Source organism: Fundulus heteroclitus, chromosome 6 (assembly GCF_011125445.2).
Source record: "Fundulus heteroclitus isolate FHET01 chromosome 6, MU-UCD_Fhet_4.1, whole genome shotgun sequence".
In the NCBI taxonomy this organism is placed as follows: Eukaryota; Metazoa; Chordata; class Actinopteri; order Cyprinodontiformes; family Fundulidae; genus Fundulus; species Fundulus heteroclitus.
This window is the reverse complement of record NC_046366.1, coordinates 216,998-240,348: the sequence shown is the minus strand read 5'-3', so window position 1 is coordinate 240,348 and position 23,351 is coordinate 216,998. Positions and strand designations below refer to the sequence as shown.

The window sequence follows — 23,351 nt, the reverse complement described above, 5'->3', positions numbered from 1 at the left end:
TCTATCGCAGGGCAACACAGAGACAAACAGGACAAACAACCATTCACGCACACACTCACACCTAAGGACAATTTAGAGAAGCCAATTAACCTAACAGTCATGTTTTTGGACTGTGGGAGGAAGCCGGAGTACCCAAAGAGAACCCACGCATGCACAGGGAGAACATGCAAACTCCATGTAGAAAGACCCAGGGTTGGATTTGAACCCAGAACCTTCTTGCTGCAAGGCAAGTGCTATCCACTGTGCAGCCCGCCGCATTGTTTATTTTTTACAAAAACCGAACAGGGAATAGAACAAAGAACACATAACAAAGCCAAGGTACACTTTATTAAAATACATTTATTAAATACAAAATACACAAATACATATGCAAATCAAATAAATGATAAAAAAAACCTGAAGAATATTCAAAATAAAATACGTTTCTATACTCCTATATGTGTTTATAGCTGGGTTTTTTATGTACTTTAAGAAATGGTGTATATATTTTTATTTCCCTAACCACAACTTGGAGACCGCCTCTTCATCAAGGCTGAGAAGTGCATGTTTCATATCATGATTTGGGTTTTTGTTTGTTTGTTTTGGACTTTTTACCTGCCTGTCACCTCTCAGCCACCAACCAATCAGCTCAGTCTCCTTTCAGCCAACATTCTGTTCTTAATCAGATCCACCTGCTGCGCTAATTAGAGTCAACTTTGCTCTCCTGTTCTCTTGCCTATAAGTAGGCAAGAGAACAGGAGAGCAAAGTTGACAGGTATAAACCTGCCTCAGTCGTCCACTCCCTGCGAGAATGTCTCGTCTTGCCTCGTGTGCATTGCTGCCCTGTTTCTACCAGTTCCTGTGTGCTCTGAAAACTGGACTGTAGTTCCTTACTCATGTTCAGCTCTCACTGATTTGTGCTTACAGAGTCTGCATGCTGCTCAAAGTGTGCCTTGTTCCCTGCGAGTTCCAGCAGCTTGCTCTGCCCGTTTTGGTGGTTCCTTAGTCTGCATTGTCTGTTTTGATCATCCCGCTTTTGTCTCTGGTTCTGGCCAGCCGCTGCCTTCATCACTGGTTTGTTCTGTAAAACCCCTGGCCAGTCTGGTTCTGCTTGCCTCATCAGCCACTACGCACCTGTCAAGTCTGGTTCTGCCTGCCTGCTTTGTCAACCACTACTCATCTTTTCAATAAACCTTTTAAAACCATAAACCATACTTTAATGATTATTAATTTGTTGTCTTTGTATTTGACAAACTAAGGCTGAATAACATTGCCAAATGAAGTACCCTGGAGTTACAGTGTCAGCACATGCAAGCCGTGCTAAACAGTTTCTTTCAAGGGTAATAAGTTCCTGGCAAGAATGACCTGGAAATTTAAAACCTTTTCCAGGCTTAAAAAAAAACTTTGTGTATGAACGCGGATATAAGCAGCATGCAGAAATATACAAAGAAATTGTTGTTGTTGTGAAAGCTCAGTATTACACTGCAAAAACAGATCTTAAAATAAGTAAAATGTTCTATTGACCCCTAATATAAGATAATTAGACATTCTACACTTGAAATAAGATGGAGATAAATTGTTCCTATTTTAAGGTCAAAAATCTTGTTCCATTGGCAAACCATCTTATTTATCTGCTCAAATCAAGGACAAATACACATATTTAAGAACATTTTACTTATTTTAAGTTCTGTTTTTGCAGTGTAGAGAGTAAAAAAATTAACAATAAAACTTGTGACGATTTAAATGGAAAATGTATTAAATATATATGTAAATGCATAATACCATGTCTATCTTTGTTTGGTATGATTGAAGACCTTTTATTGATCCAATGCTCTCACGCCCTTCTGGTGCTCACAAAAAAAGAATTTTGTTGATAAATGTTACGGTTTTGCCGCAGGAACAATTTGTTCGGGAGTAGCGTTTTGGGAAAATGCTAAAACAGGATCAGACTTCCATCCCTCCAAATGAGGCACTTTTCTACATCGTCGCTACTCCTAAGCCGTTTCATGTACAGGCATAACACTTTCACACATGAATGTCCAGAACCTTCTGGCACTCACAAAAAAGGAATTTTGTCAATAACTGTTACGGTTTTGCCGAAGGAAGAATTTGTTCGGGAGTAGCGAATGTGCAAAATCCTGAAAATGCTTTGGACCTGCATCCTTCTAAATGATGCACTTTTTTACATCGTTGCCATGCCTACACCAATTTTTGTACAAACATAAAAATGAGCACCACAGTCCTCAACAGCCTGCTGATACTCACGCTGAAAGAATTATTTTTGATATCTCTTATACTTTTGCAGCTAGAGCGATTTGTTTGGGACTGTTTTTAGAGGATTTTTGAATTTTCATCAATATTCCCCTTTATTTCATGATTTTTTGCGCCTACATTAAAATATAAAAAAAAAAAACGATAGTTTGTCTTGTTCCCCTATCCGTTCCGAAATAAACGCAGAAAAAATTACGTCTCTAGCTCTAACGGTTGACGAAAAATCCAGAGTTGTTCGAGGCAAAGTGAGTCCATTTTATTCCAATTAGAGCTCGTCTAACCATAAGTCTCAGCCTGCAGTAGATGGACACCAGCAGGTGTGAGTGAGTTTCCATGACAACAGAACTCTGCTGGCCAGAGGTTACTACAGGTCAGGGACAGGCAGCCTTTTCTTAGAATTATTCCGTCGGCGTCTAACTACTCCCGCATACTTCAACCGATTTCAACAATTTTGGTGTCAAAACGTTCGGCTTGTTCCCATCCTCATGGTTATGCGATTTCAAATTCTTAAAATTTTCAAATTCCTTCCCATTTTTTTCAAATTCATCAAATTCCTTCAAATTCTTCTATTTCTTCCAATTCTTCAAATTTTTCAAATTCTTCAAATTTTTTCAAATTCTTATTTTTTTCTCAAATTCTTCAAATCTGATTTCAATGTTTTCTGCATCTTCTGCTCAATAATTCTGCAGATTAGCATTCTCACTCGCTGTTACGCAGGAACAGCTTTTTCTAGTTATATATTATTATTATTCCGTAGGCGAATAACTACTCCTGCATACTTCAACCGATTTCAACAAATTTTGTGTCAAAACGATTGGCTCGTTCCCGGCATGCCTGCTATATCTCATGGTTATGCTAACTTTTACACTTTTAAAATATTTCACTTTTTGTGCGATTTTCTTTTGGCTGTTCCCATTGAAATCAATGCAAATTCCTTCAAATTCTTCACATTCTTCAAATTCTTCCTATACTTCCAATTTTTCTAATTGCTCTTAATCTTATAATTCTTCAAATTTTTAAATTTTTTCAAATTCCTTCAAATTTTTTGAAAATTTTCAAATTTTTCAAATTTCTTCAAATTCTTCAATTTTTTCAAATTCCTTCAAATTTTTTCAAATTCTCCAAATTTTTTCACATTTTTTCAAATTCATCAAATTTTTAAAATTTTCAAATTTCTTCAAATTTTTCAAATTCTTCAAATTTAACAAATTTCTTCAAATGTGATTTTAACGTTTTCTGCATCTTCTGCTCAATCATTCTGCAGATTAGCATTCTCACTCACTGTTACGCAGGAACAGCTTTTTCTAGTTATTATTATTCCGTCGGCGTCTAACTAGTCCCGCATACTTCAACCAATTTCAACAATTTTGGTATCAAAATGTTCGGCTCCTTCCCGGCATGACTGCTTTATCTCATGGTTATGCTAACTTTTACACTTTTTATAATATTTAACTTTTTGTGCAATTTTGTCTGTTCCCATTGAAATCAATGCAAATTTCTTCAGATTGCTTCAAATTCTTCACATTCTTCAAATTCTTCCAATTCTTCTAATTGTTCTAATTGTTTAAATGGTTGAAATTATTCAAATTTTTCCAATTTTTCAAATTTTTCAAATTACAACTGTTATTAATACTACTACAACAGATACTACTCCTACTACTACTGATGCTACTACTATTACTACTGATACAACAACAACTACTACTACTACTACTGATACTACTACTACTACTGATACTACAACTACTACTGATACTACTAGTCAACTGGTTTAGCTCTTTCATAACATTCTTAACATAACATTATCCTTCAGCTGTTGTCCTTTCAGGTTCAAATAAGTTTTTTTTCATTTCAGCTAGTTTTTCACTTCTGCAGGGATCTTCTGCATCTTCTTCTAAAATCATTCTGCAGATTAGCATTCTCACTTGCTGTTATGCAGGAACAGCTTTTTCTAGTTATTATTATTATTTGTCATGATTTGTCTTAGATGAACCCAGACAGAGCACACACACACACAGAGCTGGTTTTGAGCTGAGAACCAAAGTCAGTTACCGGGCGGCGGGAGTTGAAGGGTGCAGGAGCTGGCTGACTGGGACGGGCCGGAGAAGACAGGGCAGGATCTGGAGACGGGACTGCTGAAGACCCTGTGATGCTGCAATGAGAGAGTTCCTTGGACGCCGATGCTACGGTAAATCTCACAGGGCAATAGAGTGAAATCCGGGAGTCGCTGGGCTGCTGTGGAACCAGGGCTGCAGACGAGAGAATAACCAGGACGAGGGAGCAGAGATCCAGCAGCGCGCACCGAGCAAACTTAACTTGACTGATGAGGAGTAAGTCGAGATGGACGAGTACTGGACTTGACAGGCATGACGTAGGTGAAGACTGAAGAGAACTGGACTTGACAGGCTTGGTGTTTGTAATGACTGAAGACGAGCCAGCGACGAGGAACAAACTGAAGTGAGTTTTATAGTGGTGTGAGCAGGTGGAGCCAGTCCCTAGTTAATTACAGCCTGACAGGTGCTCCTAATCAGGGCTGCACTGGGAACGAGAGAGGCAGGAAATGCTCAGGGTGCAGCCAGCCAGACTATACCATGACATTATTATTCCGTACGTTTTTCAGCGTCTAACTACTCCTGCATACTTCAACCGATTTCAACAGTTTTCGTATCAAAACTTTCAGCTCGTTCTCGACATTACTGCTATATCTCATGGTTATGCTAACTTTTATACTTTTTAAAATATTTATACTTTTTGTGCGTTTTCTGCTCCCATTGAAATAAATGCAAAATCCTTCAAACTCGTCATATTCTTCAAATTCTTCTAATTATTCAAATTGTTCTAATTTTTCAAATTCTTCAAATTTTTCATTTTTTTCCCCAAATTTTTTAACAATTTTCAAATACTTCCAATACTTCAAATACTTCAAACTCTTCAAATTTTTCAAATTCCTTCAAATTCTTCAAAGACTGATACTACTGATATTACTACTACTACTACTACTACTACAGATACTACTACTACGTCTACTGCTGATATTACTACTACTGCTGATACTACTACTACTGCTACTACTACTACTACTACCACTGATACTACTACTACTACTACTGATACAACTACTACTACCACTACTACTACTACTACTACTAATACTACTACTACTACTACAAATTCCTTCAAATTCTTATTTTTTTTTCAAATTCTTCAAATTCCTTCAAATTCTTCAAAACCAGATACTACTGATGCTACTACTGTTACTACTACTGATACTACTACTACTACTGATACTACTACTGATACTACTTCTACTACTACTACTGATACTAATACTACTAATACTACTACTGATACTACTACTCCCACTACTACTGCTACAACTACTACTACTTCTGCTGCTACCATTACTACTACTACTACTACTACTGATACTAATGCTACTGCAATTGTTACTACCACTGATACTACTGATACTACTACTACTAATAATAATACTAATACTACTACTACTGATACAACTACTACTAACACTACTATTACTACTACTAATACTACTACTACTACTACTACTACAAATTTCATCAAATTCTTCAAATTTTTCAAATTCTTCAAATTCCTTCAAATTCTTCAAAAACAGATACTACTGATACCACTACTACTGTTACTACTGCTACTACTACTGTTTAACTAGCTCAGCTTTTTCATAACATTCTTCTAATCCTTCAGCTTTTGTGCTTTATGTTCAAATTGGTTCTTCTTTGATTTAATGTTTTTCAGCTAGTTTTTCTCTTCTGCAGAGATCTTCTGCATATTCTGCTCAAATCATTTAGCAGATTAGCATTCTCACTCGCTGTTACGCAGGATCAGCTTTTTCTAGTTTAATTCAAAATGCTGCAGCAAGAGTTCTGATGAAAATTAACAAGAGAGATCATATTTCTCCATTTTTAGCATCCCTTCATTAGCTTCCTCTTAAATCAAGGATAGAATTTAAAATTCTCCTTATGTAAAAAGCTCTTAATAATCAAGCTCCATCATATATCAGAGATCTGATTTTATTATATGTTCCTAACAGAGCATTAGGCACAGGGATGGGCTCAGCCTTATGGACAAGATGGGAAGAGTCCAGTGACAGGGGCTTTTGTGCCTTCTTTGAGATCTGAGCTATCCTGGTAGCCACAAATTAAACCAAAGAATAAGATATAGAAATAATTTCATTGTATATTACAAAATACATCATTAAATCCTTCAAATAATGTGGCATTGAATTATGGTATGCTAAAAATCTAGCCATACAACTACCTTGCAGATATGAGAAGGGAAACAGCAGACTGAAGGAACAGCTCCAGTTCTGATCCTGACTGTCTGACCAATTCCCATAAGAGTCCTCCGCTCTAAAATACTAACTGCAGAGCATGGATGAAGGACTAGCAGAATTTTTTTCTCTTCTCACCACTTTTTCCCCATTGCTTTCTTAGATCTTTATCTTTGGGAAATCTATAGAGTATAAACAATGTAAGTAGTTTAGCCTTGTGTGTAGAAAAGAATATTTTGTTTCTTGCTTGCTGGTTTGCCTACGGGATTCTTATTATGATGTGCAGGAATTCCCAATATTTCCCCAAAGGTAGCAAATTCTTTTCATTATCACGGGCAAATAATATCATTCAGATTTGTTTCGCTCTTACCGGTGAAAGGTAATGACACCATATATGGTTTGTTTGGTAAAACGGTTGGAACATTTCCACGCAGCACAGGAATGAGGCATCCTCTTAGATTGACGTTCAGTACTCTCTGCCATATACAATGTGGCGGGGATGTCGGCATGCAAATCAGTGCACAATGTGGCATCTACGTATGAATTTCTATTAACAAGACATATTTGTAAATACTTTTTTGTAAATATGTATCTTTTTATACACAAAACTAAACTTGTATACATGGCATATTTTCATGTTTTTGCTCAAAATGTTACATGCAGTAATGAATTGTGGGTAATATGCTTCGGCAAAGCTGAGTATTGGGACTGGACTAAGTTCTACAGAGCCCTGCTAATGTTCTGATTATTTGACTCAGATGTTTGTACCAGGGATAAATATGAAAGTTGCAGGAGACCGGCCATCAAGGACTGGAGTTTGACACCCCTGTAATAAACCTTCTGAGCAACTAGTCAGCCTTTCACTTCCTTCTCCTTATTACTAATAATGATGCCGGTATTATCTTGACAGATTTCCAGGAACATTTTGTATTGTGGAAAAAACCCATAGCTTTCTTTGGTCTCCCAGCACAGCACAGCCTGGATGCAACTTGGAAGTGTGTGCGCCCCACCCCAGCTGGAAGTGCTACTGCAAGGGAACTCAGCACATACCAACTTTAACAGACAAGGCTAAACTGTATTTATTTAGAATGGAATAGAACAGAATACAATAGAATAACCCTTTATTGTCCTGCTGCCAGAGAATGCAGGTGTATAAGCAGTAAGGGTAAAAGTCCACAACAAGAAGAAAAACTGAAAACAACCTGAACTTGTATAGGTCTTTATCAAGTCCAGAAGACGGTGGTAAGCTACATTGTAGCCACTGTTGCTCTGGGACAGGCTGACAGAATCAAAACTACCATGCACTGGCGCCACTGGGCCCTCTGACTACCAACAACAGCCAAAGAGAGTAGAGTGTCTTGCCAGAGACACAACTGAGCCGGCCGGAGTGTAGGGTTGAACGACAGGACGAACTACCTAACTCCTCCGGCACTGTTTCCCCTACTAATTGTGTATATTGTGTAAAAATGTCACACTAAAAGTAAATGAAATGTGCAACTAAGTTGTGTTGTGCAATTACACGTTTTAGGTTGTTCAATGTTTATTAAAGCCATACTAAGTAATTGTCGAGTGGTGCTTCCCCTACAGGACCTTTTGAAAATAACACTGTCATAAATACCCGCAAGACCACCTCAGGGTTGGAGGGATGGAAAGTTGCAAGTGTGGTTTTTCGGCCAAATCACAGACACCTCAAATGTCTCATAAACATTTGGATTACCATTACAGGGACCTAGAAGAGTATATATTATGGTAATAATGTTACTTATTATGGCTTTAAATAACAGTGAATATCAGCACAAACAGCTGATATTAGGACAATAGTTGAAAGAGTGATTTGAGCACTGTCATTCTCTTTATTTGCAAACTCTGCTCACATATGGAATAAATGGGTTACAACATCTCTTCAAGTATAAGTATTTATTACCAGAATTAAATCCTCATGCTGAGGACACCATTACAAATTGTTTTTACCTGAATTTTCCAATCAAAAACTCTGCTTTTCTGGACTCATGAAACTTAACTAAAAACTACTAAGCAAAGTTAAGATTAAATAAATTAAGGAACTATGTACAGACAAAACATCATAAAGACAAACAAAAATAGTTCAAAACCATGATTCAGTGAATCTTGAGATCACTGCAGATCCAAGTGAGAGAACCAAAGTTCATCTTAAAGAATCTGGAATGAGGTTAAATTAGCGTAACTAATTTAGAACAACATTTGGTATGTGTTCAATTCAATCACAATGTAACTCCAAGTTTAATAAAACATTATTTGTGGAAATAACATTTTAAATAATTATTTGCTAAATAAAAATATATAACCTTGTTTCTTGATTTGTATTAATGTAATTATTTCTCCAGAAATAATTAAGAGTAAAATTGGTAACTTAAAGAGGGGTATTCGCTCAAAACTCCTCTTGAGTCAGCACAGTTTGACCCTGCTCTTCAGCAGAGCCACAAGAACTGGCCCTGAAAAAAAAACTTCTTCTGAATCACTCGAAGTGAGCAGAGCAGCCAATATGAGCCAGTGGAACTGGGCCTATAGTGTCATTAGGCACTCCGCTGTGAGGTAAGTCCCTTGGGGAGGAGAATCTGGAGCTTCTCACATTTCTTGTGACTGTCAGCCACAGTTTGCCTGTTTGCCTTTTGGTTGAAGCCAGAGCAGTCACTAGACACCAGTGACGTGCGGTAGGGTTCTTAGCTGGTGAGGCACTGACGTCATCAGAGTCAGATTTACAAATATATATTGATACTCTACAGAGTAGACTCATTGTAAAGTGCTGAAGGAGACTGATTGAGCCAAATCAATTCACCAAGATACATGGAAAAATATTGATTATTTGATGAAAAAAAATAAAACTAAATTATTTGTCATTTGATTGATAACAGTTCATGAGTTATGATGGATTTCTGCATTTGTAACACAGTCTAAAAATATAACACACATTACGCACATTTCATTACAACAACAAAACATGAATAATGCGGCGCTCTTTCTGCAGAAAAATATCGGTCATTTTCCGGTAAAAGTCCTCTTTATCTTCTTCAGTTTTAAAAGTCTCTCAGTCTCAGTGGAGCTCACTGCCAGGTAGGAAAGCCTTCCTTGGTCAGTCCTTTTTAGCGCTTTACTTGTTTACCATAACTCGCTAATAAAACGTCCATAACTTACTGTCACTCTACTGTTTTGGGATCACGAGCGGTGCCCCTTGAGTGCCCCCTGTCTAGAGGTCAAGGAACTGCCGACCTCACCTACAACCCGTTCTTTGCCGTTTATGATGGCAGCACACGAAAACATGTTATTTGCACACAGTTTGATGACCAAAACACAATTCGTAATCCACATACATTTAATTGTGGAAAATCAGTTCATAACTGTTTGAACAATCGAATTTATGATCTAGAGACAGGAAGATGCATTCACAGAATGGAAGCCAGCGCAGTTAACATGGAATTGCACAATCTCAGGGGAGGCCAAGCTCGCTGCGGCCTCACCGGCTTTGCTATCAAGCGCCACCAAGGATTTACATGAATAGTGAAAAGTTTGCGATTTTAAATAGAATATGATAAAAAAAATTGGAAATCCGATAAAAAAATAACTTTTATTACAAATGATTGAGTGAATCACAATTTATATTATGTTATCAATGTTATATATTTTCTTTCTTTCCGTGATGACAAGTGAGGCCTGGCCTCACTTGCCTCTCCTGACTGCACGTCACTGCTAGACACCATGTGCGTAGCTTCTGTGGTTCAAGAGAGTGACTTGTTTAGGTTGCTTTCAGCCTGTTGTAAATGTTACGAGGTGATAGCCTTGGCTTTAGGGCAGTGTGGCGAATCCTACCTTAAATTGAAAAAGCCAAAGGGATGTGTGCTAGGCATAAGCAACACATACCCAACAATACTGACATGCAGCTACAACAATATTAAAGCAAGACCAACTTTCAGAAGTTTTGTGTACACATTTAGTAAGAGCCAAAGGTCGTTTTCACACCTGATAATCTGGTAGACTCAGATTGATTGGGGACAAAATTGCTAATTTTTAACTAATGTGGTTAGCTTTTACGTTGCACTTTATCAAACAAACCAAACCTTATGATTAACCTGTTCAACCTCTCTGTAACAGCACAACTTCCTTTACCAAGAAAATGTAAACAAAATGGAAGAGCAACATATTTTAGCCATGCCAATGCAATGCTGTATTTTGGCAAGTGTGATAGACAAGCACAATTTAACAGTGGGCTCAGCATGAGCAGAGGACGAGGACTATGAAAATTGTTATATTTTACACAAGGTGTGGGAGATGCCTCCATATGAGTTGGCGGCGTGCTAGCAAGGGCACAGCTTCATTGAGCTGATGTCATGCTTACACAGATGTCAAACAAAGTATTAACAATATATGATTTACTTTATTAGTATTATTGCTCAATTAAAATTGGATTTAGGCGGACCCGAGTTAATTTTCTTTTGGTCTGCACAATAGTTAAATTGCAAATTAACACCTACTCAAATTAACTGATTAAAGCAGACTAAACAGGGTGGGTGTGAATGCACCATAAAAATAAAAATAAACTCTCTAAGGTCATCCACATTGTAATATTTTTAACATTGTAGTGCAGTCTTAATTTGGTGTAAAGTGGCCCAAATAGGACAATAAAGAGCCAATTTCACAAAAAAACAAAATGCAAAAAATGTCCAGAAATATCTAGTTTCTTATTGACAGTACTGACAGTTCCATAGTAATCATGATATTGAGCTTCATATTTCACTGCATAACCCAACTGGGCTTTCTTATAACTAGAAAAGAAGCCTAAACGGACTCTAGTCAGCCATTGGGTGAAAAGGAGGACCCCAAATCAAGACCAATAGTCATCCACTATGTTGCAGTAGAAACTGAGACCTTGGGGGGCGCTATTGAGCATGCCTAAGGATTAGACGCGTCTACGGGAGCGCCTGCAAAATCTTTTTATATTCATATATTGTGAACCTTACCGATAACCAGACTTTGATATCTTGCGCACTACGTCGTTTATGGTGTTTCTACGATGTCGCATAAGACCCCTAAAGAGCCAAGAGAAGTTAGGTGGACTTCAAAAACCGCTGCCAACACCATGGCTAACTCAGAAGCAGAGGCTAATTCCAAGAGCGTGGCAGCGCTAGCAAAAGCAGTTAACGCAAGCTTCAATCGACTCGTTTCGAGAGGAAAACCGGACATCTATAGCCTCTCTGAATAAAATGCTCAATGCTTTTGGCCAGAGAATTACGAGTGTGGAGGATGGACTTAATGATCTTGACAAAAGACTGAATTGTGTGGAACTGTCACAAGCTTCCCTAGCTAAAGAGAGTCGTGAGCTGAAGGACAAGGTAACGTACTTGGAAAATTAAACAAGAAGGCAGAACATTCGAATAGTGGGGATACCAGAAAATACAGAGGGAGCCAAGCCAACGGAGTTCATTGCTAAGCTACTTCTGGAACTGTTTGGGGAAGACAACTTTCAAACACCACCATCCGTGGATAGAGCTCACAGAAGCTCAGCCCCTAAACCCAGAGAGGGCAACAGACCAAGACCACTGATCGTAAAGCTACATCACTTCCAGACCAAGGAGCGGATCCTGCGCCTGGCACGCGAGAAAGGTAAACTTACCTACAATGGAACAAGAATTCACATCTTCCCCGATTTCAGCCCAGACATTAATAAGCGCCGCGCCGCCTTCTCCGAATCTAAGCAGCTGCTTCACACTGCACAGATAAAGTTCGCCATGCACAGATAAAGTTACCCTGCCACACTACAGTTCAGCCATGACAAAAAGTGCATTAAGTTCACCGATCCCGAGGAAGCACACGCATACATCAGCCACAACATCGCTAGCCAATCTTCTCTACCCGCGGCTCCGGATGAAGACCAAGGTGACAGGTCGAATGCAGAATAGGTTACTTCCGGTTACACCATTACGAGAAAATACATATGTTCTACTTCATGTTTCATTGCTCACGACCATCAAATGCTACCACTTAAAGTCCAAGGACTTATATGATGGACGATCGTTCGTTTTTCCCATTATCGTTAGCTGTGTAACTAAATGGCATTTTCGTGGTTCACAATGTTAGAAATTCTTGCTATCAGCAGGAAGAATGCAAATGAGAATTTGCGGAAATTCAAAGTGTTTAAGGGGGGGTTGCCATTTTATGGTACTGGGGTTTTGTTCAGTATATGTTAAATGTGACTGCGTGTGTGATGTGTATGTTTTTTATTTCTTCTGTGCATCCATTATTACATTTTATCATTCAATTAGGATAGATATTGAAACATCTGAAATGAGGAGCATCAATGGCACAAAATAATTTCAGTGCAACCCCAGGTTACAAGGATGTGAATATTCTGAGTTGGAATGTGAAGGGTCTTAATCATATTGTTAAAAGAAAAAAAGTTCTCTTACACCTACAACATCTTGGTGTAGGCATTGCCATGTTGCAGGAAACCCACCTTCGTAATAGAGATCATAATAGGATTCATAAGGATTGGGTGGGACAGATGTTTCACTCGAAATTTCATAGTAAAAGTAGAGGTGCAGCCATACTTGTTCATAAAAATATTCAATTTCATGCAACTAATACTGTCTCTGATCCAAATGGTAGATATATAATGGTCGTGGGTAAGCTGTTTCAGCTACCAGTCATATTAGTTAACATTTATGCCCCCAACTTTGATGATGACTGTTTTTTAAGAGAATGTTCAGTTCTATTCCTAATCTAGACAGTCATCGTCTTATTTTATCTGGTGATTACAATCTGGTAATAGACCCGGTTTGGAATTGTTCATCTCACTCTATGTCAAGGCCAAATAAGTCAGCACAAGTAGTACAATCTTTCATGGAGATGCACAAATTGATAGACCATTGGAGAATTAAAAATCCCACCAAGAGAGAGTATTCTTTTTTTTCTAATGCACACAAATCATTTTCAAGAATAGATTTTTTTCTAGTGGATCCTTTTCTGCTAAATGCTATTTCTGAATGTAAATATAATCCAATTATGATCTCTGATCATGCCCCTGTTAGTATGACTGTAAAACTCCCATCTCAAAGGCTAAGACAGTCATGGCAGCTTGATCCACTTCTGCTTGCTGACTCTGACTTTGTCTTGTTTGTTGAAGAACAAATAAATATCTACTTAGATACAAATGTTACAGATGACGTCTCAGCTTCAACATTATGGGAAGCACTTAAGGTATATCTTAGAGGGCAGATCATTGCTCATAATGCTTACACAAGGAAAATTCACCAAAATAACTTTACAGATCTGTCCTCTAGAATTAAGACCCTGGTGATGGCTCAGTAACTGAGGACCATCAAGCCATCAATGATCAATTCAGAGAGTTTTACTCCAACTTATACTCCTCGGACCTAAAACCTGATCATCACCAATTCAACACTTTTTTTCTCTAATTTAGATATTCCTACAATTGATTCTGAAACCAAGGTGAACTTAGAATAGCCAATCACACTAGAAGAAATATTAACTGCAATAATGTCTCTACAAAGTGGTAAGGCCCCTGGCCCTGATGGATTCCCCACAGAATTCTACAAAATATTTAAGGACTAACTCGCCCCTCTTCCTCTCTCAGTCTATAAGGAAGCACTAAAAAATAAAATTCTCCCGCCCACCCTCCGTCAAGCATCTATCACTCTACTGCTGAAAAAAAACAAAGACCCGCTTGACTGCTCATCATACAGACCCATCAGTTTGACCAATTGTGATGGTAAAGTATTCTCAAAAGTTATTGCACTCCGCCTTGAGTCAGCCCTTCCTTATTTAATTTCAGAAGACCAGACTGGATTCATCAAGGACAGGCAGTCCTATTTTAATTTGAGGCGCCTGTTTAACATTATATATACTAAACCTAGTAAATCTCCAGAAGCTGTAATATCACTTGATGCCGAAAAGGCATTCGATAGGGTCGAATAGGACTATCTTTTTCATACACTGTCTAGATTTGGATTTGGCCGTAAATTCATTGAACTAATTAAGTTGATATACACTGACCCAACTTCATCAGTTTATACCAATTCAGTCTCCTCTGATTACTTTTCTTTACACAGGGGGACCAAACAAGGAGATCCACTAAGTCCACTACTTTTTGTTCTAGCTATAGAGCCGCTTTCAATAACTCTAAGAAGCAATAGTTGCACTCAAGGTATTGTGCGTGGTGGCCTAACACACACAGTCTCACTCTATGCAGACGACTTATTATTATATACCACCAATCGTATCGCAAGCATACCTGAAGCTCTAACTGTCCTGGAGAACTTTAGAAAAATATCAGGGTACAAAATTAATTATAACAAAAGCGAGTACTTTCCCATTAATAAAACTGCTGAAAAATATCCCAACCTACCATTTAAGCTCTCAGGTAACTAGTAGAAGTTACCAAGTCCTACCATCATTTATTTAAGAAAAATTTTGCCCCTCTTTTAGAGCAGACCAAAAAAGACATCAAGCACTGGTCCACTTTACCATTATCCCTTATTGGGAGAATAAACTCTGTAAAAATGAACATAATACCCAAATATCTTTATTTATTTCTAGCTGTACCTATTTTTATACCACTGACATTTTTTAGGGCATTTAATCAAACAATCTCTCCTTTTATTTGGAATAATAAATCAGCACGCATAAGGAAAGAATTTTTGGAGAGACCAAAAACCTGTGGTGGACTTTCCTTACCAAACCTCCATACATATTATTGGGCTGCAAGTCTGAATGCTATCTCTTTATGGTTGAAACATTGGAGTGGCACTGTTCCTGCGTGGCTTCAAATCGAACGAGCCACAAGCAGTCCACACTCACTCCCCGCTTTACTCTGTGCATCCCTGCCACCAAGGGTTAATAATGTGAGTGGAAATGTAATGGTAACTCAGTCATTACACATTCTAAAACAATTCAAAAAATGCTTGGGTATCCAGAGCATCTCTTCCCACTTTCCTATAGTAAATAACCACCTTTTCCGGCCGTCCTTATTAGATAAAGGCTTCCAAACCTGGCATGACAAAGGTATACATAGCATTAGGGATTTATATATTGATAATACTTTTGCGAGCTTTGAACAACTGTCTGCAAAATATGAGCTGACCAATGCCCACTTTTTCCGCTACTTACAAGTCAGGGATTTTGTACGTAAGAAATTTGCCAATTTCCCAAACCCTTTGTCTTGTCTAGACTCTCTGTTAAAGGTGAATTTGTTAAAAAAAGGTAGGGTGTCAATGATTTATTCACAGATAATGGATACACTCAGTCCCTCTGTATCTCATATTCGGGAACAATGGGAAAATTATATGGGGGTCCCATTTTCAGATGAAGAACATGGCTCTGCTTAGGGTCCACTCATCTTCTATTTGTTCCAGACATGCTTTAATACAATTTAAGGTCCTTCATAGATTGCACTTTTCTAAAGTTAGACTTGCAAAAATATTTCCAACGATAAACCCCATTTGTGACAGATGCAAACAGGCCCTCGCTAGTAACTACCATATGCTATGGTTCTGTCCTAAACTGGCGCCTTTCTGGGATTCCTTCTTTGACACAATTTCCAAAGCATATAATCTTGGTATTGATTCCTCCCCAACAATTGCCGTTTTGGGTATTGCATCATCCTCGGATGGGTCCAGTCCCCCAGTACACTTACAAAGGGTCATTGCCTTTCTCTCCTTATTAGCTAGACGTGCCATTCTTTTTAAATGGAAGGATTCAATTCCTCCAACAAGTAGTCAATGCTTTAGAGACATCATGCTCAATATGAAGCTAGAAAAGATTAGATGTACTCTCAATGGCTCTGTTCACAAATTTTATAAAATGTGGGACCCCTTTATACAATATGTGGATACCTTACCTGGCCTGGAATTGTGAGCATATACCATATGTGTAGATTGTTGTCTATCCCACTTACCAGTCCTAATTATACAGTGATGCACCCCTTTAGTTTGTTTTTGTTGTTTTTCTTTTTGGCGGGGGGGGGGGGGGGTTCCCCCCTTTTGTCTGTATTTGTCTAGTAGTTGTGGCGTCAACTGTTGTGGTTACTGTTTTGACCAAAATATCACATTATAATCTGCAAATGTATTATCTGTTTTGTGGAAAAAACACCATAAATAAAGTGTTTAAAAAAAAAAGAAACTGAGACCTTTCGAAACATGATGTTCCAGTGCATAACAAACCCCAAAACACATAGGACAAACAGTGGTTTCTCCCCCATTTGTCAATTATGCTAAAACCGTTTACAAAACCTTCATTCGAAGTTAGTTTTAGAGCCTTGACAACCACACAAGCCTACATCAGAAAAAAAGTTTAATCTAGCTTTAACAGTCTTTCTTTTTTACTGTGTTTAACTTTACACAACAGTTGTTTTAAAATTTTCTGTTAGGTAACTGATTTTTTTCTTTATTCATTCATTTATTTATTTGTGTTGTGAACTTTGGGATTTGTTAATCAGTTGGACTGATTACACTTCTTATCAGTTCAATTATTCATTGTTTTGCTCATTATTTCATCTACCTGTCATACCTTTACCCGTTTTTCAATCATACCTCATTTCATCTTTTCCATAAACACTTGTGTGTATCCTTCCATCCATCCATGGCTCTTTGCTCTAGTAGTTTAGCTGAATTTCACCCTCCCTCCAGTTTCCCCTCTCCCTGTTTTTAGTGCCGCATCTTCAGAATGTCATGGAACAGCGCTGGGAGGCCTCGCTCTCAGCCAACCAGAAGAAGGAGTAAGTAGGAACAGCTTTGAACTGTTGGCAGCCACATTGGACTGTACTGGCCTTTCCTTGCTGTGTCTTGGAGGCCAAAGTGATATTGTTTCAGCAGCAGCTGTTGATGTCAATATTTGTCAAAGCTACATGTTAAAATTCAATATGATTGAAATATATCTTTTTCTAAACACAAGGGCAGAGAAATGAATGGTGGCTTTTTGTAAGCTTGGTTTTAAAGAATATTGTAATTTATTTGCTTTTCACAATTTCTCTCTGGTAGGAAGTGTTAAGAAATGCAAAATTTTTCCTAGATGATATGTACAAGTTTGAAATAATGCTGTGTCACTTATTGTCAGATTAAGATCTGTTCAAAACTCCCAACAGGAGTTGGCAGAGCTAGTCCAAGATCACATGTGGCCCCAAACAATGTTTCATTCTGCAGGCCTTTCAGTTACCACCACTCACCATATCTCAATACAGTTATACAGTCCATGTTTGAACAATTACATTTTTTTTTTCGATTTACCCTTAGATATTAACAAAAAGAAATTAACACAGTAAGAAAAACTTCAAAATTGCATTTTTAAAAACTGTTTGTCGATCCACGCCAAAATCTTTTCAAATAACCGTCAAATTATACCAAGATAATATGAGTAGGTTAAAAAATTAGTCAGTGATTTAAAATGTTAATTTCTGTGGTCATTTTATTTCTCTTATTTTACCTTGAAATGTGTAAAAATTGTAAACCAAAAGCACAACAGGATAGTTAACTTATTTGCTTATTTTTAAATGCAGCACAAAAGTTTTTGTTTTTGAATGTTTGTTTTTGACCTTTCAGGGATTAGGATGAATCTCAATTCTGTCCTTTATTTAGCCATATTTGTCCTTTAGAATATGACATTTTCAGTATTACAAAGAGGGACAGAGATTATTTTCCCTTTAAAAAAGGTATCCAGCTTCCATTCTTTGTCCAATACAAATGCATAGTTAAATAAAAAGTCTCAAGTTTTGGATACATTTAGGACCTAGATGTAGGCTAATAAAGTTTGTGCCCATTGGTGAAAGCAATTGGTCCTTAGTACCGTTTAATAAAAAAAAAAAAAAACTCAACTAATCTTCAGGGAAATCAAACAGTTTGGATACACCAAAACATCAACATTAAGCCTAATTTTTGTTAGCCAGAATTTAAAAAAACAAACAAAAGAGATGATGTAAGTATGTTTATGTTAGTGTCAGGAATCCTGAAAACTGTGATCCACATCAGAAAATAAAAAGCTGCTTTTTTGCAGCCAGCACTGTAAGTGAGGGCTTACACATTAGACTTGCTCATAACACTCCAACTACATCACTAACATTAACAAACACTAAATGATGTGACTAACAAATTAGTCACATCATTTGATTTCTATTCTGATAGTACTTGAGATGTGCCTTTTTTAACACGTTTAACATGTTTTCAGCTTTTTAAAGTTTTTTTTTTTTTTAAGTTTTAAGTTGTTTGATGAATTCACATACCTAGAGCTGAAATATTAATAATCCCTGAGCAGAGAACAGCACAGGAATTACATAACTGAATTTTCCCTCTGTACAAGCAATTCTTGTTAAATAAATGTAAGTAGTATAACTCTGATCCATGATCCAGATCTGTCTGAAGTAGAAGACAAAAGCAGCTGCTCAAATATGCTTAGTCTTGGACCGGCTCTGTATCTCACTTTAAGAATCTTTATTCCTAAATTCACATTTTCCACATTATGTGAACTTGTGTTGTTATTTTTTCTCTATATGTTAGCTACTAACCTTTTAGTAACCTGTGTTTGGGATTATGGAATTTGTAGATCACATGCCTTACAGTGATTTCAGTTGTTGGCTTGGTTACCTTGTTACCTTTAAATTACTTTTTAATTTAAAAGCAATTTTCTGCTAAACAGAATTTGATGTGCAGAAATAGACAAACATGTTTATCTAATTTTGGAAAACTAGTTTATTTCAAGTGTAAGACATTGAAAATCCATGTCCAAAATAAATAACACATATGCTGGAGTCACCAATCAAGAGAGTTGTTTCCAGGTTTTCTCCTGTTGTCTCAATAGAACGAGCATTCAATGTATAGATCCTCCTGCACCACTTTTCTTTGATCTAATCAAAGATGATTCCTGAAACCAATGTGTGTGGTTTTATTTCTGCTGTGGTTTTATCTTTAAAATGTTGTCCAAAGTACTCGTTCGACTTTTGCTTGTTAGTACCTAACAGATTCTGGTGAGAAATTAGGTCAGTCAGCATGATGTTTTTTAAGGAAAGAAAGAAAAACAATCACATAAATAAACAAAAAAAAATAGGGAAACACTGACCTGCTGTCTGACCACAGTTTTTTGCTTTTGATGTGTCCGCCCGTCAGACAAAAAGAGAAATCCTGTTCAAACTCTGTCCGTCTGTGATTCTGCAAAATGAGCATGTATTTAAACTTATGTTCTAACAAAAGTTCTGCTGAAGATTTGTACATATGTTTGTCTCCTACTGTGCCCCTATAAGAGATTTCATGTATATTTGATGCATATATTTAATGAACAATGCTTATGGTTCATTATCTTGTAAAACAAAAATGCTTATAGTTCTGACAATAAGGTTTGACAATGCTGTAAAATGTTGACAAATGAACACACCACACTATGAAGTGTATAAAAGAATTTATAGTGTGGTATGTGCATGTGTTCATTCGTTCAACATTTTACATTAGTTTGGTCACTGAATCTCCAAAAGAATCATACCTGTAGAAATGTTGAACTGAGGAACAATTGCTTTATTCAACCTGCATGTATTTTTTTATTCCTGGATATTTTGAAGCACAGTTTAAAAATCTAAGAAATGAATGTAATCATAATATTAAAGTACATTTAAGATGACATAAAACAAACGAATCTGCTGACTTGTTTTTGACATTGTGAATTGTAGAAAGAATTCAACCATTGTAATAATTTGCCTGGGCGAACCCTCAGTTATCCGGGTCATCACAACAGCAAACAGGCTTAAATCAGAGGCAACCAGACTTTCAATCAATTCTTTTTGAAAACGATTCAACACTTATCCAGGAGTCTTTGTTGCTGATTTGACAAAAGCCCAGTTAGGGTACCCAAAGATTGGTTACAATTGGTGACACTTTGCTAACAAAGTCAAACATTTAAAAACTCTGGTGTCTTTTGATGTCACTTCACTTTTCACTTGCATACCTACATCAGCAAGCAAATCAGCAAGAATATCCAAAAGACCCGCTGCAGAACATAAGGATGAGAAGAATAAACGCAAAAACATCGTCATCCTATATGTTGCTGGAGTCTCTGAAAAACTCAAGAGGAATTTCTCCAAACACAAAATCCCAGTAGATTTCAAACCAAACAGGACCCTCTGACAGAGGCTGGTGCATCCCAAGGACAAAACCCCCAAACCTAAGATGAGCGGAATGGTGTATGCAGTTCAGTGCAGTGAGGAATGTTCTGATCTTTATATTGGAGAAACCAAACAACTTCTCCACAGACGCATGGCTCAACACAGCAGAGCTACCTCCTCAGGACAAGATTCAACTGTCCACCTACACCTTTTGAGGACCAAAATGTTCACATTTTGGACAAAGAAGACAGATTGTTTGAAAGGGGTGTGAAGGAAGCCATCTACGTTAAGAGAGAAAAACCAACCTTAAACAGAGGAGGGGGCCTTAGGTTCCAACTCTCAAAAACCTATAATATAGCTATAGGTTTAATTCCAGCCAATCATCACCTCAATTCTCACTCTCATACGGGTGATCAAAACATCGATCCTGCAAGCCAGGTCAATAACGACCCTAACGACTCCCTGTTACAGAGAAGTGGACCAGTTTCGGTTCAATCTGCTGGCTTAATGTCTTTAACGACCGCCTATTACTAAGGGGTGGACCTGTTTCTGTTGAACTTGCATGTTATCTAAGCCATAACAAGGCCTTTTTTGGGCAGTAGTATAAAGCCTGATACTCCACATTACTCCAGACTTTTTGAATTGAGAAAGCTTCTTGGATAGGAAGCGAAAGTCTTCAAACTACGGAAAACAAGTCCAGTTGTTTTGTTTTTTACTCTTTTTGGAATGACCATGACCTGGATGACTGAGAACCTTCACCAGCAGTGTGGTGTAAAGGTCAGTATCAAGTACAAACAGGAAGTTTTGGATGGATATTGCAACAAAAAATAAAATAACTTAATTTAGATCAAATTAACTGTGGTTCAACCATAGCATTACCAGCAATCCCACCCTGGATTCTTCCTTAAGCTATAGTAGATTTTACATGGTTGAAAAAGCAAAATCAAGGTCCTCTTAATCATCAACTGATACATGTATATATTAATAGTTATGGTTGTATTCAAATATATAAAGATGCATCCAAAAGTCTATACCAGATATTGCATTCTATGTTCCAGAATTCAATGTCAAATTAAACACAATAAATTATGAATGTCAGTATATTCAATTTAATTCAATTCAATTTTATTTATAAAGCGCCAATTCATGAAACATGTTATGTCGAGGCAATCAAATCAAATCAATCATATTATACAGATTGGTCAAAGATTTCCAATATAAGGGAACCAGTTGATTGCTTCAAAGTCCCGATATGCAGCATTTACTTCTGGAGAAGCGTAGAGGTACAGGGAGAGTCGTCTGCATTGTCCATGACTTTGCAGCAATCCCTCATACTGAGCAGGCATGAAGCGACAGTGGAAAGAAAAACCACCCATTAGCGGGAAGGAAAAACCTCCAGCAGAACCGGGCTCAGTATGAACGGTCATCTGCCTCGACCGACTGCGGGTTACAGAAGACAGAGCAGAGACACAACAAGACAGACAAAAAAAGCACAGAAGCACACATTGATCCAGTAATCTGTTCTACATTAGATGGTAATAGCGGATGATCTGTCTTCCTTGGATGATGTCACAGTTAACAGAACGTCAGACCAGGTGTACCTACTATGAAGAAAAAAGAGAGAGAGCAAAAAGTTAAAAGCTGAAATGACAACAGTCATTTTAATGTAATGCAATGCAAAACTGGAGAACAGTAGAAATCAGTAGAGTGAGAAAAATAGGCCCTGTCCTCCAGTAGCCTAAGCCTATAGCAGCATAACTATAGAGGTAGCTCAGGGTAACATGAGCCACTCTAACTATAAGCTATGTCAAAAAGGAAAGTTTTAAGATTAGTCTTAAAAGTAGACAGGGTGTCTGCCTCACGGACCAAAACTGCGAGTTGGTTCCACAGGGGAGGAGCCTGATAGCTAAAGGATCTGCCTCCCATTCTACTATTAGAGACTCTAGGAACCACCAGCAGACCTGCAGTCTGAGAGCGAAGTGCTCTGTTAGGAACATACGGGGTAATCAGAGCTCTGATATGGAGCTTGATTATTAAGGGCTTTATACGTTAGAAGAAGAATTTTAAATTATATTCTTGATTTAACAGGAAGCCAATGTAGGGAAGCTAAAATAGGAGAAATATGATCCCTCTTGTTGATTTTTATCAGAACTCTTGCTGCAGCATTTTGGATCAGCTGAGGACTTTGAACTGCATTTTGTGGACTTCCTGATAGTAAAGAATGACAATAGTCCAGCCTTGAAGTAATAAATGCATGGACTAGTTTTTCAGCATCAACCCTGGACAGAATGTTTCTAATTTATACTTGAGAATAGCTAACATTATTGCTAGCTTTCCAATGGATTGAGGAAGTGAGACCATGAAGAGCAATTAGCTGCTCAGATTCAAGTTTATCAATAATCAGTATACAAAATAATTTTTCAGAAATAGATCAGACATTCTAATTGAAAAACAAGTATTGTACCAAATTGAAATGTTGGGTGTCATTAAATTGCAGATAAGATTGGTAAGGAGGCATCAAATAAGTAGATCCATTAACATGATGGTTAACTTAATTTCAATTATATTCAATTCAGTTTTATTTATATGGCGCCAATTCATTAAACATGTCATCTCAAGGCACTTTATAAAGTCAAATTCAATCATATTGTACAGATTGGGTCAGAT

At 37.5% G+C, this 23,351-nt stretch overlaps 1 protein-coding gene across 5 annotated transcripts in view; it reads left to right on the top strand.

Annotated features, from left to right (window-relative positions):
- The window catches only part of LOC118563371, a 274,277-nt gene that overhangs the window by 158,884 nt on the left and 92,042 nt on the right, over nt 1-23,351 (top strand). The window contains exon 7 of one of the 5 annotated variants that reach the window (XM_036137803.1): nt 17,203-20,198. The exons of 1 other annotated variant lie outside the window; for it this stretch is intronic. In XM_036137803.1, the coding sequence (XP_035993696.1) occupies nt 17,203-17,205 (3 nt within the window). In that variant the 3' untranslated portion in view covers nt 17,206-20,198. Of the gene's footprint in view, nt 1-7,469; nt 8,458-17,042; nt 20,199-23,351 lie in introns of those variants that run through there. 3 more of the 5 variants (XM_036137800.1, XM_036137802.1, XM_036137798.1) reach the window with 3 other exon arrangements.